Genomic DNA, 24,848 nt, shown 5'->3' with positions numbered 1-24,848 from the left:
CCCAGTATCCATTTTCTCAGTTCCTAATGCCATCTGCAACGCCTCAGAGATACTGCTGACTATCTCTGGTGAAAATCTTCTGATTCTGCTGACTTTCCGTATTTCTTAATCTCTGGGATTTCTGTCATCTGTTATGAATATTTTTGCTTGCAGTTTTGCCTGTTCTGTATTTTCTATTAGTCATACAGCCCTCCATTTAATTAATCTCTTACCCCATCTCTCCATGTGAATTTCTTAAAACTAACAAAGGTTAAAATTCAAGCTTCCTTTTTGTTTACTGAAACAGAATTTTTTGTTTGTAGTCTTTGAACCTGTTCCAATTAACTTTTCCCTGTTCCTATCCATATTCTGACTTTTAAAAAAAAATTTTGCTTCTCTCCTTGAGTTCCTTCCCTTACACAAGAAGTATGTCTGAGTCTCTTCATATTAAAAAAAAGAACTCAGCACAAGCCAACACTCTACTTCAGAAGTTTCTATTCACTAGATTAATGTCCTAACCTTTGACCTTCTTCATCTTCTCCCACTCCCCACTCTCCCCATTCATATGCTTTGTACACTTGTCTTAACTTCTTGACTTCTAATGCCTTTCTAGAACTGCTTACTTCTGGTTTCTGTCTTTTACACTGAAATTTATGTCACTAATGTTCCACTTGACTTCTTCCTGGAGGAATTCCAGTCTAATCCTTTATTCTCCTCCACTCCATCTGTCATCTCTCTGTGATGCTATGTTATAGTCTTCACTAAATTTTGTTGTTCTTAGACATTTGTCATTTTGTCCTTGTTGATTGTTTCACTTTACAGACTCAGTTTTTTATTGGGTGGGTCTTCCACTCCCCCTTCTCTTTCTGTATGTAGGTGTATGTTTTGATCTCTCAGGAATCCATCCTCAGCTTTGCATCCTCCTCCACACCTTACTTCAGATAATTTAGCCATGAGCATAACCTTTATGAAGGCACCACTGCTTTTTTTTTAAATTATTTTTCCCCAGTCCAATTAAACCCTGCTTAGCTCAGAAAATTTGCTTGGTCTTCAGTGATCAGCTGAATGTAATCATGTCAGAAATAATCTTGAATTTTCTTTCCTTTTCTTTCCTGATGTGCACTTTTTGCTCTGTGTGGCTCTGAAAGCTGACAGTTCCTCTTTGGTCATGTAGCCATAAATCATTGAGGTCTGGCTCACCTCAGCACTGTGACTGTTATGATCTCATCTGTCTGGCTGACGTTAATACTTACAGCTTTCCTTCACTTGATTACTGGTGTTAATATCATCTTTGCTTATCTTCTTCTGCCTACATCACTTGCTATTTAAGGTCTATTTGCTCATCTTCTCAAATACAAATACGATACATCTTCTTGTCTTTCTTTTAACAGCTTTTCAACTTGCCTTGTCCTTTCCCTTCCAAGAGTGAGATTTTACCACAAGGTTGAATCTTGTGTTAGCTCTACTTGCAGTATAGTATCAATTTTGATTTCCCAATTGCTATTCATGTTATAGTCATTAGTGAACTTTCTTTTATGGCATCCAGTCTTTGAAGATCCTCATCAAAACTCTTTCTGTAGTCTATAAAGTGAATTATAACCTGTTAATAACTTGGCAGATGTGCTAGTTGTGTTCATCTTATTACACTTATGTTGCTAAGTACCCTTAACTCATGGCTATTTATTGTTTGTATTCCCGGAAGCGATTATACCTCCTTTAAGTGATGTGATCATTGATTTATAAATTAAGTAATTTTTTGACAAGCACATCATGCAGGTATTTGCAGCATGTATATCAATGGAGCCTATAGACATTGTTTTTATTTCTCCACATATGCATACACATACTTATTTAATAACAATGCTAGTCAAAGCAAAAGTAGGCAGAACTTGCAGATCTGAGGAAGAATCCTTGTATAAGTGCAGATCCACAGGTTATTATTACTTTTTAATACCTACATTAAGATTGGGCTTGGAGAGGAAGCACCTGTTCCACTAAGTCTGAAAGAGTGTTTAATACTGAAACAGATTCCTCAGGGAAGTAATGGAGTTACTGTTCTTGGAAGTGTTCTAAAAATGAGTGAGTGTTCAAAAGCTTTGTGTATGGGTAAGTGGGTATGGTGGTATTAGGCCAAAGTTGGACTTGATGATCTTGGAGGTCTTTTGCAACCTTAATGATTATTTGATAAGCCTGGTACAACTTGTAGTAAATCAAAGATTGATCCAAATAGCTTGTGGCATGTTTAAATTAGAAGAATTTTCCTTTTGTGTTCACCACAAAAGAATCCATTCTTTAATAATAGGAGATGGTGTTATCTTGACAAGGAAGGGTATGAAGGGTATGTGTTGGATATTATTTTTTGTCCTCATGCTTGTAACCATTTTCACTTTAGAGCAGTACAGTGAGATAGAAGTAATGATATGTAACTAAAAAATTTCATTACCTGTGATATGCCAGTAAAACTTGATATCTAGTAATTTCTGCTGTTTTCCTAAAGTACTGACCACTGGGGTCATTTAGATAAATACCCTTCAAAGCTCTGTCCGATGGACACCGTTGTGTCCTTCCTTGCCATTCTCTGTATTTGCATATGGGTCTGTCAATTAAGTGACATTATGAGAAAATTTAAAATAATAGTATTTTCTAAAAATAAAACATTTTCATGTAGAAGCACTGACGAAAGATGTACTGCCCATGTTCATACCTATTTTCTACTCCATAGTAATACTTGTCCCTTTTTTTTCCCAAGAGTTGCATTCTGTAATTTCAATATGAACCACACTATTAAAGTTATATAACTTGTTTTTAACTTTTAGCTTGTTTTTATTTTCAAGTGTCTTGACTAGTCTAGGACAACAAGATGTTGTTGTCCATCTCATGGAATTGATGACTTTAAAGCTTACACATTGGTGGGCAATGTGTACAAGTTTAATTCTTACATCTGAGAGGTAGGAAGACCAGTTCAACTGCTACTTAATTAATATTTTTCTTTGGCAGCACATTTCAGATTCCTGACTGTTTATGTTGTGCTGTCTAAAGTTGTAAGCTATACAAATCCCTCCTTATCTAATCCACTGTCATGATCATTTTCCCAATATATTTTGAATGACTCTTCAATATGAAAATTTTCTTTGCAGTGCAGTGTTTCATTGCCAGGACAAAAAGGATGCACAAGTGACTTGACATTTGAAATCTGTTAATTTGTCCTGTTATTTCTGAGAATACATTATCAATTTCATTATCTCACTTATTTCTTTTCTGCCTTTCCCTTCCCTGTCCTCACTGCTTCTGTACTGTTTCCTGCTTTTCTGAATGCCTGTGTGAATTAACTAGACCACCTGAGATTTCAGATAGCTGATAGTGTTGTAAATGGCTTGGAGGATTTAATTATTTTTTTAAATCTTCTTGTGAACAAGGGGCTCCTAACTCTTTTCTCTAGGATTGCCCTTCCTGGTCACCATGGCTTACTGATGATCTGCAATAGAATAAGAGGGAAAGCAAACATAATCAAAATATCATTGTTTAACTGTGAGATGAAGAGTTTCTCCTTATGCTCTGACTCTATTGACAGTGCAAAAGGTCTCCTCATTTCCATGGTGGTAGCTTTTCATTTGCATGTAGGAGAATATTTCTCAGTGATACAGATTTGTGTTTTTCAGTCACATCAATTACAGTTGCCTTGATAAAAAAATCACTCATGACAACAAATTCACACAGATCAACCTAAATCTTTGGAGAGCAGAAATGCTGGGTCATCAGATCTAGATTTTCTGCTGAAGTTAGTCCCTGAAAATATAGATTACCTGGGGACTCTTTAGACTAAACCCTACAGTTGAATTTGATCAGGAATATATGTTAGTTTTATTCAAGGAAACTATTTACTAATTTCAGCGTAAAAAAAAGCCAAACAAACCAAACACAATCTTCTTTTCTCTTCTGGATCACAGTAGGTCATATAGAAGTCAGCTCTGAAGGATCACAAGGAATCTGATTTGATCTTCAGGCTTGTAACAGGAAATTTTATAGTAATGGATGTTTTTTTCCTGAAAATGAATTAACAAAATGGCCATACAATTTTTTAACACTTCAGATGGATTTGGTCCAGCCAGGCTACCTCCACTGCTAGAAGGGAAACGGTATCACTAGTGTTGGCATAATTCTGTAGAAGGTCAGCATGAGAAACCTTCCTGCTGCCTTCACTAATCCTTGTATTGTGTTTGAAGAAAGTGTTTGTCAAATAGAATTGAAAGTGGTTTGAGAAGCAGAAGAATTGCTGAACATTATATTGGTGTTTCAGAGAGAGCGATTTAGTTTATTATTGATCTTGCTGGCTTATAATATCAAGAAAGGTGGTTTTGAAATGTGGTTGGCATCTATTTGCATCTAAAAGATGCAGTTGCCAAACAATTTTTGTGGCTGGCTGTAAAGGAAGACAAAAACTCCTCTCTCCTATGTTGTAGTTGTCAAAATAGGTTCTTAAAAGTTGGTCATGACCCTTTTTCTTCTTTGACTTGCTATTTCTATGTGAGTAGCTGCTTCAAGAAGACTCTCTTCTATGATTCCTCTCCCTGACCCCATTTTGAGGTAAAGAAATCTGAAAACATGTCATAATTTCTGAGTCTGAAAGGAGACCCCTTAAGATGGGAAGTGTATCCAAGTTAAAACTTACTGCTGATTAAGAAACTAGCAATTACATACTTTTCCCCGCTTTGCTGCCCAGCAGCTAAAATTGAAATGCATAGTGGGCTAAAGTCTGCATGCTCAGCTTCTAACTACACCTAAATAGGGCTGTTATGCTGGGTCTGTCCTCACCTGGCACTGGGACAAGAGAGAGGCCAGACAAGCTAAAATTAAATCTCATTTGGGCTTTGGATAAAGTCTTCACATCCATCTTCTTGCTGTTAGACTTCTCTGTAGCTGACATAGCTGACATTGCCATTGCTATGAAGTGAGAAAAGAGGATTTCAGCTAATGGCACTGCATTAGAATGACATAAGACATTGAAATAATGACCACAGAGGAGAAAATAACTTCTTCTCTCTAAAACTTCTAAGTATTTTAGAGGGTAGTAAAAAATATGAAGTAAAAAGAATAAAGTCTCAGTCATAAAGATGTTACCCTACTTCTGCATTTACATAGCAGCAAGTAGTTCTGTCTTTTATTTATTCAGACATCTGGCTCAAACTAGCAATTGAATAAAGATTAGTTTGCAAATCTGGCAGAAGTGATAGAATAGAAGGAAAGGAAGAAGTTTTGAGACTCTGAACGTGACTGAAAATATTCAAGGAAACACAATAGCCTAAGTGCCTTGTTCAGATTTTGTAGGGTGTTTGCATCACTTGGGCAGTCGTGATAAATTTACTCCAAGACATACAAAACATGGTAAGCAGTTGCAATTAATTGTGCTTTAAACCAGGTACCAGAAGCCAGAAAGAATTTAGTAGTTCATTATTTGATTATTATATCCAGTGGTCTAACAAGTTTATCAAACGTTTTTAAGTGGGAAAGTTTTTTGTCCATGTTCTGTTGCAGTTGTCCCCACTCCCCCACCCTGTTAGGCTGACAAAGTGGGGCGCTTGGCCATTGCAGCAAGCTAAGTTCCTATTTTGTCTTGATTTTTTGTTTAATATTTTCAAATGGAAATGTTGTCTTCAGTTGGATAGGTGTATAGAGAATAGATAAAGAGAGTATCATGTTTGCCTTGCAAATGGAAGGAATGTATTTTTTCTGCCTAAAATGGCTTTTCTAAAAAAGAAAATTCTGTATCAAATATGAAGGAAGCATTTATGTGTTAGTTTATAGCTGCTCTATTGTGCATAACGATATATAAAATACAGGATGCTTCAGTGCAGATGAACACAGGAATTACAAGTATTACTGAGATTTAATTCTGTGTAAAACTGCTTTGGTTTATTTTCTGCTTGTGTTTTGTTTTATTTATAGCAATACTTTGTGCTTAGAGTTAATGTCTGAAATGATTCTTTATGCTTACATGTTACAGAAATTGCATTATAACATTAAATATGTGTTCAGTCCCAGGCCAGTAGCAATTCAGTTCTTTGAAGCCAGTGCTGATTAGTGCAATTTTTAGCAGCATTGCAGAACATGACATTTCATTATTGAGTCATGCTAAACATTATCTTGGCTTTTGCTATAAAAATAGAAATGAGGAAAAAAAAGAAGACAGAGAAGGATGCTTTTATGCATATGCAGCCCTGGGGAAGATGCAAATCTGGGATGAAAACTAATTGCTTCTTACTGTGTTGCGTAGCCTGAGCTATGTGGAGCAGAGCTGACCAAAAGGAAGGCTGTGCTTTATGTTAACCAGTAGTGATTATTCCAGAAAGCTGCCACAAAAGCAGTGCCATTAAAGGGACACTTAAAAAATGATCCTTCAGACCTTACAGAACAGAACTTATTGCATTATAAATGTGTTTTGATGGGTCTTCTTTGATAGGTAGATAGAGGGCAAAAAGATGATATAATGTAGCTAGTGGAATGGAAAAGCAATTATATTTCATCCGAAAGATAAAATTGACTGTACTTTCCACCTCAAAAGATTGCTAAATATGGTTATATGTAATACAAGCAGTTAAACATGATAATATTAAAAAAGGTTGTTTTTTTTTTTTTTTTTTTTTTTAAATCCTGTGTGCTTGTTCAGAAAGAGAACAGAATTATAGCCTCTAAATTGTGGGCACACACATTGTGCATTAAATCAGTTTTGTGTGAGCCTGTTTGCTCAAGGACAGTTTAAAGGACAAGACTGAACATGGCAGTCAGCAGTGATTTTCCTCCTGCAACAGGGAGGCAGGCATCTATGTGTAACAGCTTTTTAGCCGTTTAGGTTAATTGTCTTTGCAAAATATTTCCAATGTGCACTTGGTAGCTCTTGAGTTAAAGTAACTTCGTTTTCCATATCTCTAGTAATGCCATCTTTTTGAAATGTTAAGCTGATCTCAACCAAAATGACCTTTAAAATACAAATACTGTGTAATGATTCTGTAAAATGAATATAACACAAAACAGTACTGTTGGAACTGAGAAGATAATTGTGTGTGTGTGGTGTCTGCAAAAATGTTTAGTATTTCATTACAGGCCGCTGGAAAGGTAAATACACAAGTTTTTTACCACTAACTGTATGATAATAGGTATAAACTGAAAGGAACATGTTAGGGTTTCATCTTTTAAGATTGAACATCTTTTAATCATGTTTGTCATGATTTAATCCCAGCCAGCAGCCAAGCCCCACACGGCTGCTTGTTCACTCCCACACCAGTGGGATGGGGGAGAAAACCAGAAGGGTAAAAGTGAGAGAACTCATGAATTGAGATACAGTTTAATAGGGAAAGCAAAAGCCACCCACACAAGCAAAACAAAACAAGGAGTTCATTCCCCGCTTCCTGTGGGCAGGCAGGTGTTCAGCCATCTCGAGGAGAGCAGGGCCCCATCACAGGTCACGGTGACTTGGGAATACAAACACCAGCGCTCCAGATGTCCTCCCCTTTTCCTCCTTCTTTCCCCTCTGCATATGCTGACCATGATGTCATGTGGTCTGGAATGTCCCTTTGGTCAGTTGGGGTCCCCTGTCCCAGCTGTGTCTCCCAGGCACCCCCAGCCCCTCTCCAGTGTGGCCATACAAGGAGCAGAAAGGGTCCTGGATCAGTGCAAGCCCTGATCAGTAATAAAAAATATCTCTGTATTATCAACCTGTGTTCAGCACAATCCCAAAACACAGCCCCCTACCAGCTGCTGTACAGAAAGTTAACTCTACCCCAGCCAAAACCAGCACAATTACAGCTTTCTATTGTTTATGGGAAAGCAGTATTTCGTGTTTTATGCTGACAGGTGTTCCTGAGTTCCAGATGGCATTGCAGAATTATGTAGGTTGTCTAATCATCAATAAGGGGCTTATATGGAAAAGCAATTAATACCATGATTATTTTCCTTATGAGTCAGCAGGTGTGTCATATGCATAATTTCTAGTGTGTGAAAAATCAAAATGGCTTCTGCTCTGTTATATATTTTACAGAAAGAAAGATGCTGGAAAAAAGGTTCTTTATGGTTATGTTGATATGATTTATTCTGTGAGTATATTAAGAATGTAATTGAAAAGGGACAGGATTTAACTGAGAGTTTTAAAAGCTGTGAAAAAAAGGTGGAATATTAATACTCTTTGTAGCTGGTTTTTGCATTGTATTTCAAAGGGAAGCAATCATCCAGTTTATTGAAAACACTGAACAAATACTAGGACAGAAAATAAAAGTAGCCAGGTATGAAAAAAATTAGATAGAAAAGAAGGATTAAAAAAAATTTGTAGTTTTCCATGTAAAATAAGCACTTCTCTGTTATCCATTTTGACTTGTCTGCTCAAAATATATTAGGTACAGATGTCATACTAGTGGATCACTGAACCTACCAAGGGAAAGAAGTGAGACATACTCTTTGCAAGTATTTAATACTTCCTTGTTATCCTAATTTTCTGTTTCCTAATGTATATTTATTGTTATACTAATATTTCATTTGCTGTAGTGATGAACTAAAGTTCATAAACAGATGACCTTCAGTAAATGTTTGCCCAGTATCCAAGTACTTTTTATGATGTATGCAAGTGTCTTTTAAGAGAATATATTGATTTTCCTCTTGTAGTAAATGCGTATAGATATTTAATCTGTAATTAAATAGATAATACCTGTATGGATAACTTCAAAGATTATCACCTGGACTTCAGTCTACCTTGTTGTCATCCAGAAGATGTGGAATATGTCCTAATTCCATCATCTGGAAATGTACTGAAGTTCTACAAGAGTCTGTGTCTACGTTAGCACATACATATTTAAAGAGGTTTGTCACGTGCCTTTGTACTGATCCACCTTTGAAAGTAGTTGATTTCCTTTTTCTCTCCACCCAGTCATCTACAATGTGATGAAAGCACAGACAGTAACTAAAAAGACACAGATACATCTGTCATAAAATGATGCTTCTCAGCTTTTCTAAAAATGTATTTTTTCATCAGCTGAGTTGTTCTGAGGTGTGAAAGGGCAGTGCACAGTTCTGGGAGTTGGCAGGTTAAGGACCAACCTCTTTGCAACCTGTTATGAATTGTAGTTAGAGCTGTATCATAGCTAAAGAGGGTCACTTCGGGCAACTTTCCAGGAGGCCATTTTTTATTGGAATATTCTGACATTTATTGGAATATCCTGGATGCTGAGCTTTATCAATACATAGGTGGAAAGGGCACTTAAGGCATTTGGTTTTGGTTTCTAAGTCATGGGCCTTTTTATTCCTTCTAACCAATACACTTAAAATTCCTGGCAATAACTTTAGTCTCACTTTATACTCTGATAAGCAGCTTGTTTATCTAAGGGTTTCAAATCCATACTCCAGAACTCATGGTGACCTTCTTCCTTTGTGATTACTTACCAAAAAGTAATGTCTTTGAAGGTGGTTTGTTTCCTTTTATTTTGTTAAACTTCAAATACATATTTTCAGTGCAATGTGGTTGCAATGTAAAGCATGCAGAAGATGACTCTATTGTCAGCTTCTCTGTACTTGCCACTGTGTTTGAACTTCTAGTATATAGAGACAAATATAGTAGCAACTGTATTTATAAGACTTTCATTAAATAGATGTTTTCTGTGAAATATGTGCATCTGCTGCTGCTGCAGGTTGAAGGCCATTCCAGCACTCATTTGGAAAACATGAGACGTGAAAAAAATAATGGACTGAGTAGAGTTGCCAGGCCTTACTCTCTGAGAAGCTTGTGGTTTCCATGTAAAAACCTTTGGCTTTTTCTTGCTATTTTATCTCAGACATGTTATTTCTTTTACTGTGTGCTGATATTTTATTGCTGTAGGGGAATAAACTTTAGATCAACTATTGTGTGATGACTATATAAAACCATAAAATATTAACAAATATTATGAAAAAGAGAGTGAAGAAATGTTATATTGTTTATGAAAAGTTTATTACACTCTGATTATAGCTTCAGTGAACTGTAATTCCACTGACTTCTCCAGCATTGCTCTTAGGCTGGCAGAAAAAAACCTCCTAAATTTATTCTTGTGTGTTTTTATTGAAGTTGTGCAATGTAAAATTATTGCAAGGTATTAATATACATTGGTTTGATGTAAAAAAGGAGAAAGTTTATGCCTTAATGGTTTTTGTCAATTTCTTATTTCCTAGCATTATCTATTCACATGGGTAAAATTTCTTAAATTGAATGACTTGGCACTTCTTTAATGCCTTACAGCTCTGAAATGCTGTGTGAAAATTTATTTTGGCACAGAGCAGCCCAGTGAGGAAGGTAGATGAGTAAGTATTATTATCCCTATTTTACAGATGGGGAAGCTGAGGCACAGAGATTAAGTGACTTTTCCAAGGCCACACAGCGAGTCAGTGGCAGATCCAGGACTAGCGCTCGGGGACTTCCTGGATCCCTCTCCCATGCTTTAAGCAGTAGACCACAGTGTTCACTGGACTCAGCAAGCAACTCATTGCAGTAATGGACAGTTCCAAGGACTTGCACATGGTCAGTGTGTCCACACATTTGTTTGCAGACTGCTGCAGTGTATCTGTATGGTTTCACCACTCCAGCCCTTGCAGATTTGTACCCTCATCATCTTCAAATGGTGTAAAAGGAAGAAGGGGTAGAATTCTGACACAATGTGGCATGGCAATGAAGAGCGTTTAGTTTTCATGCCTTATTCTGAACCTTCTGAAACTGATGGGCCAGGCTGCAGACTGGCCCAAGATTCGTGGCTTTGAGGATGTTGGTGGAGTTTGGTTGGCATGAATTCTGTCTTCCATGACTATATTACGGTTAGTCTTGCCCAACTTTCAGTTTCAAACTCATTTATTGCAGCACTTAAAAATAATAAGTTGGTAATTTTCCTGGAATTCTAATAAAAATCAGAGCATTACTAATTGAAATTAGGTTTCCCATCTCTATTAATCCAGGGGAAAGTGGAGTGGGATCTGTTTTTATTTGTATTGCAATAGTCCTCACCGCCCAATGAGTTTAAGCACTAAACTGCAAGTGAACCTTTGTCTCACCTCTCCCCTCCTCCAAGGGGCAGTACAGGAGTCAGAAATTACTTCTAGAGTAAATGCAGTACAACTCTTGTGCTGGTAAATGTGAGGTGGCTTTTATGCTGCTCCCTGGGAAGTCAGTGTGTTCAGTGCCAGGCCTGTTTAATTGGACTTTGCTCAGAGTTTGACAAGTGAATTGCTAACAACACAGCACTCCCAATTAAGCTGTTTTTCCCTGTAATATTAATGGAATAAACCCACTTCTGAGAATGAGGCAAGGCTGAGACTTGCTGTGACATTACAGGAAGAGGAGGCAGAGAAGTAAAAGTCTGCCAGAAACTGAAAATTGAACACATGGGAAAGGAGAAGTCAAAGTGTATGAGCATATTTTGATAAATATTAATGAATTAATTTGTATTTAATTTACTTAGATTATTTGTAAAGGCTTTAAACTGCCCAGCAATTTAGTATTTTCCCCACCATAAATTCTCCTTAACATTGCTTCCTTTCTGATGTGAACGTCTTATGCTAGGATAGCATTATTTATGATATGGCTCTAATACTTGGACTTTGACATCCTGCCTAATTACTCACCCAGGGGCATGGCATTGTTATGTCTAAGTGTTTTAAAATAATGAATTCATTTTAGTAAAATGATCGAATGGTTTGTATGAAATTATACTTTCCTGGTACATCTTAATGGGTTATTAGCTGATTCTAAATTATTATAAGACAAAACAGTTTCAATAGAAGCCTATTTCTTGTTGTCATGTTTTAGTTATATACTATTATCTATGGGAAAGCTCTAATAAAGACATTTTAACACTTGGTCTTTCTTTCTTTAACAGCCCAGATGCTTGGTGCTGACACATTTGTATGATTTTTCTATGTAAGATAGCTACAGCATGACAGCTATTTTTAAAAAAGAAAGGAGCCTGAAACAAAAACTCACATCCAGAATGCACCACATCCAGCTATATAAGTAAATCTTTTTGCCTGGGGCATCTGATATTTAAGGAGAGGTGCTCAAAGACTTTCATTTCTCATTATATTCCATTGCATTCTATATATAGATGTATATTTATGATGCAACACTGGTATTTTTATCCCTTTGCTTCAGACTGGCATTAAGATACCAGTTTTATGTATTGAAATCAAGTTGTTCTAGTTCTAATATCACTTGCTAAAACCCCTCTACTAATGACAAGTAAATATATTAATTGGTACTTTTGTATAATGCATCATTTTTCATAATAATTTAATGGAAATCACTCTTTCATGTTGTGAAATATAGACTGTATTTAGTGGCTGGATTTTTTCACAAGTGATGTCAAACTCGTAGTGAATCAAATACTCACTTTAGCACAGCATCTTGTGTCTTGTTGTTGAATGCCTAGAATATTTTTCTCTTAAGGGAAATGAGTTGGGTTTTTTTTCTTCATGTCAGAAATTACAAAATCAGTAATTTCTGTACCTTACCTAGCCTGAGTACAATACTCTAATTAATCACGTACTACTTTTACAGTACAGTAGAGGGTACAGTTAAAATGCAGGTATGACTACAGGATAAAATGAAACATGAAATCTTTGTTCCTGAGGAAGAATAGCTTTGTTTTCTGCTGTTAATGTATGCTGCCTGCCTTTATACCAAATTCTGCTTGGTGTTTATAAATAAAAGCAAAGGCTTTGCAATTCACCAGTAAGTGAAGCCAGTTGTTTTCATGGTGTTAGTTTTATTTCTTACCATATTGTCACTGAGTGCTATTGTCCAGCTTTGCTGAAGTGTAAGAAATCTTAGTAGTACTAGTTAGGGAATTTTGCATGTAGCTCAAGATCCTGGTCTAAAGGCAAAAATACATGTGCAACCCCTTTCTTAAGGTGCACGAGAATAAAGCTACCTTGATCAGACATTTCTTCTCTCATCTCTTTCATTGTCCTACTGGCTCATGTTTTTCCAGATTTCCAGTAACCCATGTTTACTCATCATCTTGCAGGTTTTACCAGAAGTTTTGCATGTCAAAGTTAGCTGTAATCATACCTCAATAAAAACTGATAGAAAAGAAATAGATTCAATAAGTAAAATTAAATTCTTATACCTCTTTTTGTTCTTGAGTTTGAAAAGTTAAAATATTAAAAACATCTTTGTTTTATAGTACTGTAAATCTTGCCAATATTTTCCAAATGAAAAGTAGCTTATCTGTCTTTTTTTCTGTTTTGTAGAGAAATGATGAAGAGGCTGTTGTGGATAGAGGTGGAACTCGCTCCATTCTCAAGACACATTTTGAAAAGGAAGATCTAGAAGGTGAGGGATGATTTTTCTGTGCTTTGTGTCTTTCTTCTGAAAGTACTGAAATGTAATTCCAATGTGTAAACTTATTGATTTGAGCAGGGATGCAAAGAGACAAGAGAGCAGAATATTGTCATTTATTTTAAAAAAAGAAATACTGTTTTCTCTCACAGCAGTATCCAGAAACAGATGATGGTGGAAGGAGTTTGCTAGTTTTTGGTGATCTATGGTCAAGTCCTGTGAATATGCATGTGTGACTTTATATAAGTCTTTTAAGCTTTCAAGTGTGCAATTGCAAGCAGGACTGCTGATTTAGTACTTATAAAGGCTTCTACATTTGCATTACAATCCTCATGTAGTTGCCTAGCCACATCTTCAGCTGAACAAAAGCATTCTGACAAAAGTCAGAGATTGGATATATATTTACTGATATCCACTGCAGAAACCACCTAACTTGACCATGAAGAAGAAAGTGAGAAATTATGACAACTGTTCAACTGTTTAGATACTGGTCTAATGAGTCAGTTGCATTTCTGTTTGTTTAGTGTATCCCAAACTTTGGCTACTACTGTACTTAAACTCCTGTATTGAGTTGTGTGAGCCCCCAAGTCATAGTTATGATGAAAATGAGTTTCTGTTGCACATATGATATCCCTTTCCTGAGACTGGAAATGGCTGATTTTGTTAGCTTTTTGTATTGGGACATGGAGGTCCTGGTTTTGCCACACAGATCCACATGAACTAGCCCAAAAGATCAACATGCTACATCTGAAAAGTTCCCTGCTTCAGGTCTAAAGAGAGCTATCTCCATCTGTGCAGGGAATTGAGTTTTCTAAATGCCTACTATTGATTACTTCATAATTTTTTTCTTTTTTTTTTTCCTGTCTCTATGAACATTGTGTTCTCTGATACATGTTGGCCATATTGATGATTTCATTGAAATACCACTGAAACACAGCAACTCTGTGTTACTGCTTCCTTCAGCAGTGCCTCCCTCAAAAAGCAGATGTAGCTGCATTTGAGAAGGGCTTGGCTGTGTATGTGTGAGGTTGTCTCTCACAGAAGGATGTTGGATGTTGTGCAGTGTGGCATGTGTAAGATAGGTAGCTCTCTACTCAGCCTGGGGAAGTCTGGATGTGTGCAAGGATAGATCTCAGGCAAGAAGTTTCAGGGTGGCATTTAGAGATTTGGTGACTCCAAGGTACCAGTGGGTCAGGCTGGCAATGCCAGTTTTGGGCATAAACACAAAACCTCTTATTTTGAATCTCACATTTAATCTGTGGTCTTCAGTCTCTTGATTGTGTCCTTGATCAAAGAGAAACCACTGTATCTGGTGTCCTCAGAGAAACACCCTATTAAAAAAAAGAGTGGGAGCTCCCTGTCGCCCTTTCTCCATGGTACTGACTCACAGAGATTTTGTGGGGTGAGTCAACCCCAAAAATATCCTTTTGCTGAGTCATTTTATTGATGATAGTGAGGTGGCATTTTAAAGATGGACAGCTTTCTGCAGAATGACATCTTTAAGCTCAGTCACATAAGCTTAAGTCACATTAAAGTTGTCAGAATTACTGTGATGTTCCACATGTGACTATGTGGAACATAATTTAAGAACTTTAATTTAATTATTTTTTTTCCCCCACCATCCTATATGTATAGAGTTGCTCCTGAGAAATATCAGTGAAAATATTATTTCAAAGGTATGCTCTTAAGGATGTTATGAGTAGAAATTGGAACATGGCAGTGACACTCCCACAAACTGTCCATCAATGTGAATGAAATTTAGAATATTGAAAAATTCTGCAGTTATCAAATATATCTGCTTTTATTAAAAATAAAACCCTATTGTTTCACAGTGTTCTAAGAAAACAATTTTTCCGTGTAGAATCAATCCTTCATGATGCAGTTAGCTTTCTCAGATAATTTCATGCTCACTCTAAGTTCAGATCAGTTTGTCCTTAACTATATAATCACTACATTCAAAAATACCAAGTGATATAAGTTTTGAAGACATTGCAGATTTTAATATCCAGTTGCTGTTAATAGCATGTCCATTTGTTTTGAAGTAAATCTAGGCACTTCTCCCCCTGGAAACAGAGAATGTGACTCACAAATACCTGTCTCACTCACTGACATTGTGTTGGGTTCTGCTGAAAAATGTACCTTTTTCTTAATGACATAACAACTATGAAATATGAAATTAAATAATCAGGTGCTAATTGCATACCTTAGAAAAAGAGTATAACCAGACTATTAATACATATTACGTAATTAGCTTTTTGACAGACATTTAATTGGGTTTATGTTTTAAAATGTAAATAGCTAGTTACTGAATATTCTAGGGAAGAATAGCTTTGCCAGGGTGTAAGTTTTAATGGCACCGTGTCAGCAACATTTCAAAAATTGCAATTCATACGAAGAGCTACAGGTTTAAATCTGAAAAACAGTATTCAATTTCTTCTTATTAAATCTTATAATTATAAGTATTTTGTCTTTAAAAAAAATTAAACTATCAATATTTAAACTTCAGAAATACAGATTTAAATGTGTATTAAAATTTCCATCTGAAATTTCAAAGCCTAATAAATATTTGGACTGGCATATTTTAGGCAGTCATTGTATAAGTATATTGCAAATACATTTCTTGCTGAAAGCATGAAGATGTGGTGATTAATCCTGCCTTGAAGAATGGACACAAGAATAGATTTTTGCCTCAGTCTCTCTAGATCAGTATTTTCTTTCTCTGAGCAGTATAGTAAAACTTTGGGAACGTAAGACAGGAACTGCAATACCTATGGGAACAAAAGAGATATGGTGCTCATCTTAGTGCTGGTAATGATACTTGCACTAAGTGCTTCAAATTGTATCTTTTTACTTAAGTTTTGTAGTGTTTCAGAGGTGAATTGTCTGCAGAGCTTTGGCATTCAGATTTTCAGCCTGAATTATTTTTCCACGTAGTTAATTTTTTGTGAGTTGTAAGGTCAAGATCAGTCACTAATATTGCATAGGTCATTTGTCTGACTATTGCATTGATGGAGGGACTGAGAAAGCATTTCTAAAAGCAAAAAAAAGAGATGATATTCCCTGGTTATAATCACCTGTTTTGCATGTTATCTTTCAATAAGGAAAAGTAGGACAAAAGTAGGACAAAAATCCTACTGAAATAAATATGCTCTCATTTCTATCGGTGATGGAATTCCTAAATGAGAATTGGACACTGATTCTGGATGCTCAGGTATTTAATTGCAAAATGACAGGTTGTACATGTTTGTGTACTGAGGGCAGCTAGGCACGTTTTCCTGGACAGATGTGCACTTCAGCAGCTGCTCTCAGCTTTCTCCATGGGGCTGTGTCTGGCTGGCTGCCATTGCTTCAATGTATGTTCGGTAAGAGCAGATTCTGATCAGATGGATACACCTACTGTTTATCTCATAGGTCAAAAGTACTTAAATTGCTCTGTGCGGGAGATCTCAGATTCTCTCAGGTCACATGCTGACTTTTGGACTCTGCAGATATGCAAGGGGATTGACATTAAATACACTCTGGCCAAGGCCTTTTCCTTATGCCCACCGTGTTAGCTGAGGGGAGGAGTGACTGTGCCACGGACTCCTTGCTGGAGGTGCTCAGCTGCAGATTGAGGATTTTTGTGAGAGTATTTCAGAACTGCTGCGGGTATTACTGTGGCCTGGTTTGAGAAGCAGCTTCAACAGGGAGATGGGTGGGGATTTGATTGTTAGGTGAAGGTCCCAGCATGAATCAGGGATGAATTCTGGCTCTGTTGGAGAAAATGGCAAAATGATCGTTGATTCAGAGAAGTCAAGATTTTGCTTAAGCTTTTTATGTTTCATTCATTTAATCTGCCTAAGTGGCATGGGAAAATTTGCCTCAGGGGAAATCAAGTTTGCCATGTTTCATATCTCTGAGGACACATAAAACACTGTATCCAGTATATGCATGACTGTACATCAGAATATGCCTCCTGACACTTTTTACAAAATTCAGATTACGTGGATTGCTTACTGAAAGTCATAAAAAACCTTCAAGCTTAATTAGAATATAAATATGACTAGTGCAACACAGAATGATGCAGAAGCTGAGATTTTAAACTTAATAAACCAAAAATTAATTATAAATTTTGTAGTGATATTTTGTAATTAACAACCTGCATGAAGGATAATTTTGATAGTAGGTGCTGACCAAAAAGGGTGAAACTCCAGAGTACTTAATTATTCCCTTTTAAAAATAATGATTTTACTATTTTTTTTTTCTTTTTAGATTTGAGTTTAAGTAGCCTTTTATTCTCAGAGACTGAACCTTTTTTGTAGAAATAGCATCATAGCACACCTGTCTGCCACTCTGTCTTGGTTTGAAAATACAAGCCAGGACACACTGACATTATTTACCTGGAAATTAATAGGACCTAGCAGCTCACAGGACTGAAAGAATATAAATTTTAATAACGTGGCCTTGATTCACCTGTGCCTCACTGTAGAAACAAGTCAGACACTGGCTCTGCTTGGTCAGGCGGGAGCATCAACTGAGACTTCCCTTCCCCTTGGCTCCCAGGGTGCTGCAGCCTACTGCAAATCATTTGTTACCATGTCAGTACAGATCCCCTGCTCCGAGCTTCCTTGCCTGTGCTTCCCTGGGGTGCCTGCTCGTGCTGACGTTGGCTCTGACCTCGCTCGTGCTCCTTGCAGCGATGTTCGCCGCGCTTCGATGGGAGCAATAAAAGCTGTGGAAGCAGAGTCCAGAATGGTTTGGCTTTGTCTGCACCTGAAAGGTTGCTCTTTCATTTTGTTGCCTACCAGGTATCAAGCTTGTTCCCACTTTGTCTGCACCTGAAAGGTTGCTCTTTCATTTTGTTGCCTACCAGGTATCACATATTCAAGCTTGTTCCCTTTGTGATTCCTAAGGCACATGTTTCTGTAGTGCCTCTCATCTAGTTTTGTTTTTTTTTTCCTAAGTAATTCAATATTGCTTGAGATCTCACTTTTCTCCTTTTGTCTTGGCGGCCACCTGGTTTGATCCCTTTGCTCCCCTTGTCCCTCCTCAGCAGTTTCTATGTTAGTGAGAAGGTGTTTCGCCTTGAGGATTCATGAATAAGTCTGAAGGATGTGTTCACAGAATCTCCTGGAAATGATGAATAATGAAATAATGGACACAAACAAGTGCCACAGTGTAGGTTGAACACCACAGTCTTTAGCTGATGATAAGGTTTGGTTGTGAATTTGGTTTGAATTTGCTCTGAGCTTCACAAACATGAAACCTTTTCAGTATTTGTAGGGACTAATATATTCAAATACTTCACTTTGTGAAATCCCAGATGAAACTGACATAAACTAATTTGCCATTGTTGGTGAAAGCTGCTAAATTGCATGAGAAGATAGAAGCATTAATTTTTAACACACAGATGTACTTGTACTGAGTGTTTTTTTTTTTTTTTTGGATTTTTTTTTTTTTGGCTTGCTGCTGATTTAGAAATATAGGTCAAATTCTTCCCTCCAATGAGCTTCACTCTCCATCAGAAGAAAGAGTTGTGTATCTGAGCAGGTTCTTTTATATTCTGTGTCTGCTGGTTTTTTTTGTTCTGTCTGGCAAGGTCATGATCTGATGATGGAACCATACATACAACACTTTTGGATTCTTCTGGAGGAATCTAGGGAATTTGAAACATGAGTGCTGGTAAAAAACTACGTTTTAGCCCACCTACAATCTGGAAAAATCTTTTGCTAAAATGCAAGGTTTTTTTTGAGAGGGCAGCGAATGATTGAGGCTCTTTAAAAGGTCCTTAACTTTAATGACTTCAGTGAGATGCTCTTATCCTCCACATTCAGTGTGTCTTTAATTTTATCTTGGGTCAGGGTTGTTTTTATTTTTTCTGTATAATTTCTGTTGTAATCTACTCTAGAATATAAATTATATGTATAATCCAAAAGAAATTTTGAAGGTTTTCTTGTCAGTTCCTCCAAATTGTGGCGCAGCAAAAAGGTGAAAAATGGGTTTTGGGCAAACCATAACCACAAACAGCAATGTAAGCTGTTGATTTTGGAAGGATTGCTTTTGTCCTTTCTGCTTTTTCTCCAGCTCTGTCTCCCTGCTGCAGTACAATAACGAATCATGAGTCATGTACTTCTACTCCTACACAATTCACCATAATCACTTTCTTTCCTGTAAGGAAAAAGGCAATTTTTTTTAACCCTGCATGGACTGATGGTTTTCTGTCTCTACCCCACTATTCATTTTTGAGAGGATGAAAAATTGCATTTGGTTCAGCTCTAGCTGTCAGTGCACAGGAGACACTTCAAGGCCCTGAGTGTTTTCCAGAGGAGGGAGAAACCCCTCGGTCCTGCTGAGGTCAGCAGTCAGCTGAAACTTGGCTTGAGCTATTGGCAAAGAATTCTTTCTCAAGGCATCTTGCCTTTGCAATGTGTTTCCTCAGTAGGTCACAGAAGCCTGCATTTGCTCTTTCTGGAGGTGTTTCAAGACCCATCTGTTCCCTTATCTGCCCCTTCCCTCCATGCCTGTGAGCAGGGGTCTGAAAGCCTTGGTGTCAGCAGGTGCCTCAGGCAGATTCAGATAATCCCAGGTGGAAGGCAGCACAAGCACATGGACCCTGAGCATCTGGTGCTCATGGATGTTTGGATCCAGGACAGCCATTTTTTTACACAATTGTCACCATCTGAGCTGGCACACTAAGAAGCTCTAAAGTATCTTTGTGAGTTCCACATTCCTGGTGTAACATGAAGACCTGAAAGAATTTCCATGCTGAGAGAGGCTCTTCTCCATGCTTTATGCTGTATTTAATTTATGTTACAATTTAAAAAGTAAGAATTAGTTCAGATATCAGTGAGCCATAGGATTTACCTGATCTTTCTGAGTTTTTCTATTAACCCCACATTAGCATCAGTAGTGTTTTATCATAGAAAGGCTGTGGTTTTGTCCTTGCAAAAACACACTCTGAACTCAGATGTTGATTTATTCCAGATGTGCTGCTAGGGAAGTGAAACATGAACACATCCGTTAGTATTTTCAGTATGAGGATTTAGGAGCAAGTAATTTTTAAAAAGAGACACGCTGAGAAAATACAGTAATACACAAAGATTATTTACAATGTGAATGCTTATTAAAGAAATACAATGCACGGAATTGGTCTGCTCTACAATGACATTTATACAGTGCTACACATCCACTGGTAAATTGTAAAAATATTATTTTTAATAAAAGACTATTCTGAATCAAATTGCACATAGCTGGGGAACAAAACCCTGAATATAAAGTTAGTATATAAATGTAAAGTTAATATAAATGTATGCATTTATAGCATAAGAAGCTTGTGGTTTACCTTCAGAGCATTAAAACACTCCTTGAGTTAAAATATTTAAGGACTGAAGAAACAAGAACCTTTGTTGTAAAGTATTCTTTTTTAATTTTTATGGAATTACATTAAATCCAATCCAAATGATATTATAAAACATTTAAAAGGGGTCCTATTAATTATAATTATCTTTGAGACAGATGAAAGTGCATATAACCATGTGGAATAATCAGAATCTCCCCATAACTTTTGAAGAAAAAAATTATTCTGCTGTGTCTTCAGTTTGTGGAGGTATGAAATTGTTGCCCTAGAAAAGACAGATATGAAGCATATATTATTAATATGAATATGTCTTGCAGAGACATTTCTTAGAATGAAATCTTAAGTAGAAGTGTTATTTGGAGTTGCTGAGTTTCAAAGGAGAAATTATTCCTTACACTTATATTTATTTTAGGAACCTAATAGCAAATTAATAATCTAAAAATCTGGGCTCAGAATAGCAAGAATTTTCTGCATATCCCTTGCGAATGACCAAAGTAACATCTAGAAATGGTTTTTAGAACCTGGCATTCTGGGTTTTTAAAACCAGAAGCTTATCCTAGCTACCTATCTTATGCACTAAATAAATGGACAGAAAAAGAAATATAGTGGGATTTCTAAAGCTCTGAAAACACATAACCCATTATAATTGATGGTGCTTGATGACTTAACTTAGGTACTTCTGGAAATCCCAGTACAATTATTTGAGTGATGTGACATTTCAAGGGAAAATGGAGATGGAGAGAAAGGATTTGTAAATATTTCCCATAATTTAGTGGAATTAAGATCTTTTTAATGGAATGCTAAGAGTACAGATTTTTTTGCCCCAGTGCCTCCCATTCTTCCAAAAACAATTTTAACACAAAAACCACACCCATTTGGTAGGGAGAGCAATGTGTTATGTTCACCTCTTAAACCAGTCAGTTTTGTGTGAGAATGGCTGTTAGGTTGTACCTGATGTCAATAGTTTGCACCCTGATGTAACCTGCAGTTGTTACTATTTCCCACACTTTAGTGTCTTTGCAGCCTTGCCAAAAGAATGAGAAATTATGAACTAATTGAGCTAGGTCCTGTGAAAATGTATGGCAGAGCAGAATTATTTTACAATATTTGAGCAATATTCAGTCATTTTAACTTGGCATCCTGATGAAGTAAATAATAAAAGACACAAAAATGTTCTTAAAGATAAATGAAAGAAAAGCCCATATATGATCAGTTATTATCTATAAAGATATCCTGCATGGGGGATATCCTGGTGGATCCTGAGTTCACTCAGCTGTAGATGCCCTTTCTTGTTAGAAATTTTAGTCAGGTTTTCCTGAGATCTGCCCTGCTCTGTCCATGTTTGACCTTCTAGTCTTGGCAAATTTAGAGAGCTCTCTGCAAACTCTTGTTTAATAATGCCTTGGACAATTTGTACAGAAAAGCGTACATTACATTCTAGCTCATAATACCTACCATGAAAAGGTTACTTGAAGTAAGGTAATACAGTAATTTGATTTCTTTTGTATTTCCTCTTTCTTTTTTTGCTGCTTCTATCATTCATTGTCATTTTGTCAGCAATTCAGAATTCATTACTCTTTTGTTCCCAGATGGTCTCTTTTTGCTCCACAGTTGTGATCTTTTAATAAACCACTACTTAACTCAGATTTTTTGCTTTTTGCTCTATGATTTTCTGTAGAGAACTATTGCTTTTCCCCTGTCACTTTCTTTTCCTCTTATTTGTCTGAACCTTGTTACAAGCACCTACCTTTCTCCATGTGTTTATTGAAATTATTCCTAGGTAGCACTCTGCTGGTCTCAGTAGGTTCACACAGAAAGAGTACAATCCACTTCGCTTTTTCCTGATGTCTATTTCAGTTTCCAGGTTCCTGGTGGTTTTTTTCAGTGTGAACTGATTGTGTCTCTATAAGGAAAATTGCTGGGGCATTCAGACACACACACGAACATTCTGGCACTGTATCCCAGTGTACTGAATAAAGAACAGTCTGGACTCAAGTACTGCTTTCAGCCCTGGAAATTAATTGAAATGTGAGTCTCAATCAGCATTTCCTGATGCAGGTACAATCTGATCATTGACGTGGGAGAAAACTAGGATAAGCATGCCCACTTCTATCACAAAGCAGCAGGAATGTACTTAGCTACTAAATTAAAAAAGCAATCTATTTGCACCTCTGGAAACTACTAAAGTCTTAGGAGCAGTAAACCTTCCTTTCAAAATGTTGTTTTGCTTTTTCTTCTATCCAAGGAGGGGGATAAGGAAATGTAAAGTACTACATTACTCATGTCCTTCAGTATATTTTTAATGAATTTTTGCATTTGTCATGCACTACTGACTGCAATGCATTTGAAATACACAAAAGGCAGCAGTTCTCTTTAAACCATTTCTTGGGTTAAATGTGATAAGAAGAAAGAAAGAGGTATTTAATAAATAAATAAATATTTTTTCAACTAGTGGGCATTGTTTTAGGAAGATCTCCTGACTCTACAAGAATAGTCTGTCAAAAATTGATGTCTCTGCTTTCTAGCCTCCTCTACATGGATCAAAGTTAGGGAAGTAACTAGTGTGGTGTCCAGAGTCTTTTCTTCAGCTTTTTTAGCTCTGCCTCTGCAAAGAATTTCTGTCAGTATTGAATTTGTTTGATGTTTTGTGACACTTGCTGCCTTGCTGTGTTTTCTGCCTCGTCTGGAGTCTCTATGGGATTAGGGATCATGTGCTACCTTAGCTTAGTGTTCTTGACCTTTTTTAGGTGATTGACACTGCTGAATGATTACAGCAAAGCAGCAAATATCCATGCACTGTGTTATGTTCATTTCAAGGAGAAAATAATGTTATTTGAGATGAGTAATCTGGGCTCTGTCTTTCTGCTGAGTAAATGTAGAAGACCTGCCTGTAGTGAGTCATGATTCCTTTCCCATTTGTTCTGGTTAGTGCACATTTCTGCTGTGCTCTCCCCCTTCTAAATGCTTTACTGTGCTTTGATCCTGTTAGCCCACATAGCTAAGAGACCTAAATATTTTGGGCTTGATCAGCAACATAAAATTCATCAGGCTTGAAGGCAGCAGGCATGCAATATGTACCTTCTTATGTATTTAAAAAAATAACACAGAAGAAATGAAAGCAACCTAAGATACCAGCAATACATTTATGATGTGAGCATGTAAAATGGTATAGGGATTTTGTGCTCTAGCTTACATAGTATTTTATTGTTTTTTCAATTTTTTTCTTCATTTTTTATTCATTGAATTTCCCACAAGAATTCTGTTAAGGTTTTGCTCATAAATAGGAATGAGTTTGGTAAAGTTCTTGTACACACAAAGCAAACAGCAACTTTACCAAATGTTCAATCCAAAGAGATCCATGTGTCTCTTTATGTTACTGTTTTGAAAGACATTTAACAGAACACCTGTCTGGCTTTAATGAAAGTTCACATACAAAGATGCAAATTTGAAAGGAAAAAAATAAATCTGGCACTGCATCATAAGGACTTCAGTACTGGAATTTCTTCCTGTATCAAGGTGTTGTGTATCTGTGATGCTTAATATCTTTATTCAAGTCAATACTGTTAATGACTATTAACATTAGAATAATCAATATTATGTGACTTCAAAATTATCATAAGAATGATACCATTAATGCTATTAAGGATATTTATGTTGTTGTTATAACATAGTTCTCAAAGACACCTTTTTTTGCCTGTAGGCCATCGAACATTATTCATTGGGGTTCATGTGCCACTGGGTGGAAGAAAAAGTCACCGACGCCATCGGCACCGCGGGCATAAACACAGAAAGAGAGACAGAGAGCGGGACTCAGGATTAGAAGATGGGAGAGAATCTCCTCCTTTTGGTAAGACAAATTTTATTTTTGGGTAGGTCTTTAAGTAGTAAATGTCAGCATGGCATAATCTGTCCTGTGATCACTTGGACACGATTAGCAGCAGGGTTTTGGAGAATCCACCAGAGCCTCTGCTGGTGATTCGTTCCTTTGAACAAATCCACTGAGGGGCAGCAGCCAGTGGCAGTCAATGCATGAGAAAGTTCAGTAGCTCCCAGCACTGAAGGAGCACTGTGGGAGCTGTTCCTAAGTGCTCTCACTAAGACAGACTGCAGCCACCACTGAGGGGGAAAGTGCTTTATGGCACCAGCCGCCCTCAGGATAGGCTCTGGAGTGTCTGCCCCTAAAATGTAACATAG

At 36.9% G+C, this 24,848-nt stretch overlaps 1 protein-coding gene across 10 annotated transcripts in view; it reads left to right on the top strand.

Annotated features, from left to right (window-relative positions):
• Window positions 1-24,848, top strand: part of SLC4A10 (solute carrier family 4 member 10) — a 168,383-nt gene that overhangs the window by 63,272 nt on the left and 80,263 nt on the right. For 7 of the 10 annotated variants that reach the window (XM_039710159.1, XM_039710070.1, XM_039709994.1 and 4 more), the window contains exons 2-3: window positions 13,231-13,312; window positions 24,355-24,501. In XM_039710159.1, the coding sequence (XP_039566093.1) occupies window positions 13,231-13,312; window positions 24,355-24,501 (229 nt within the window). Of the gene's footprint in view, window positions 1-10,320; window positions 10,511-13,230; window positions 13,313-24,354; window positions 24,502-24,848 lie in introns of all 10 variants that reach the window. The other 3 variants (XM_039710399.1, XM_039710317.1, XM_039710234.1) reach the window with 1 other exon arrangement.

The sequence above is a fragment of the Passer montanus genome, unplaced genomic scaffold (assembly GCF_014805655.1).
Source record: "Passer montanus isolate IOZ18808 unplaced genomic scaffold, ASM1480565v1 scaffold1, whole genome shotgun sequence".
Lineage (NCBI taxonomy): Eukaryota > Metazoa > Chordata > Aves > Passeriformes > Passeridae > Passer > Passer montanus.
Note: the sequence above shows the minus strand (reverse complement) of the source record. Positions and strands in the feature narration are given on the sequence as shown.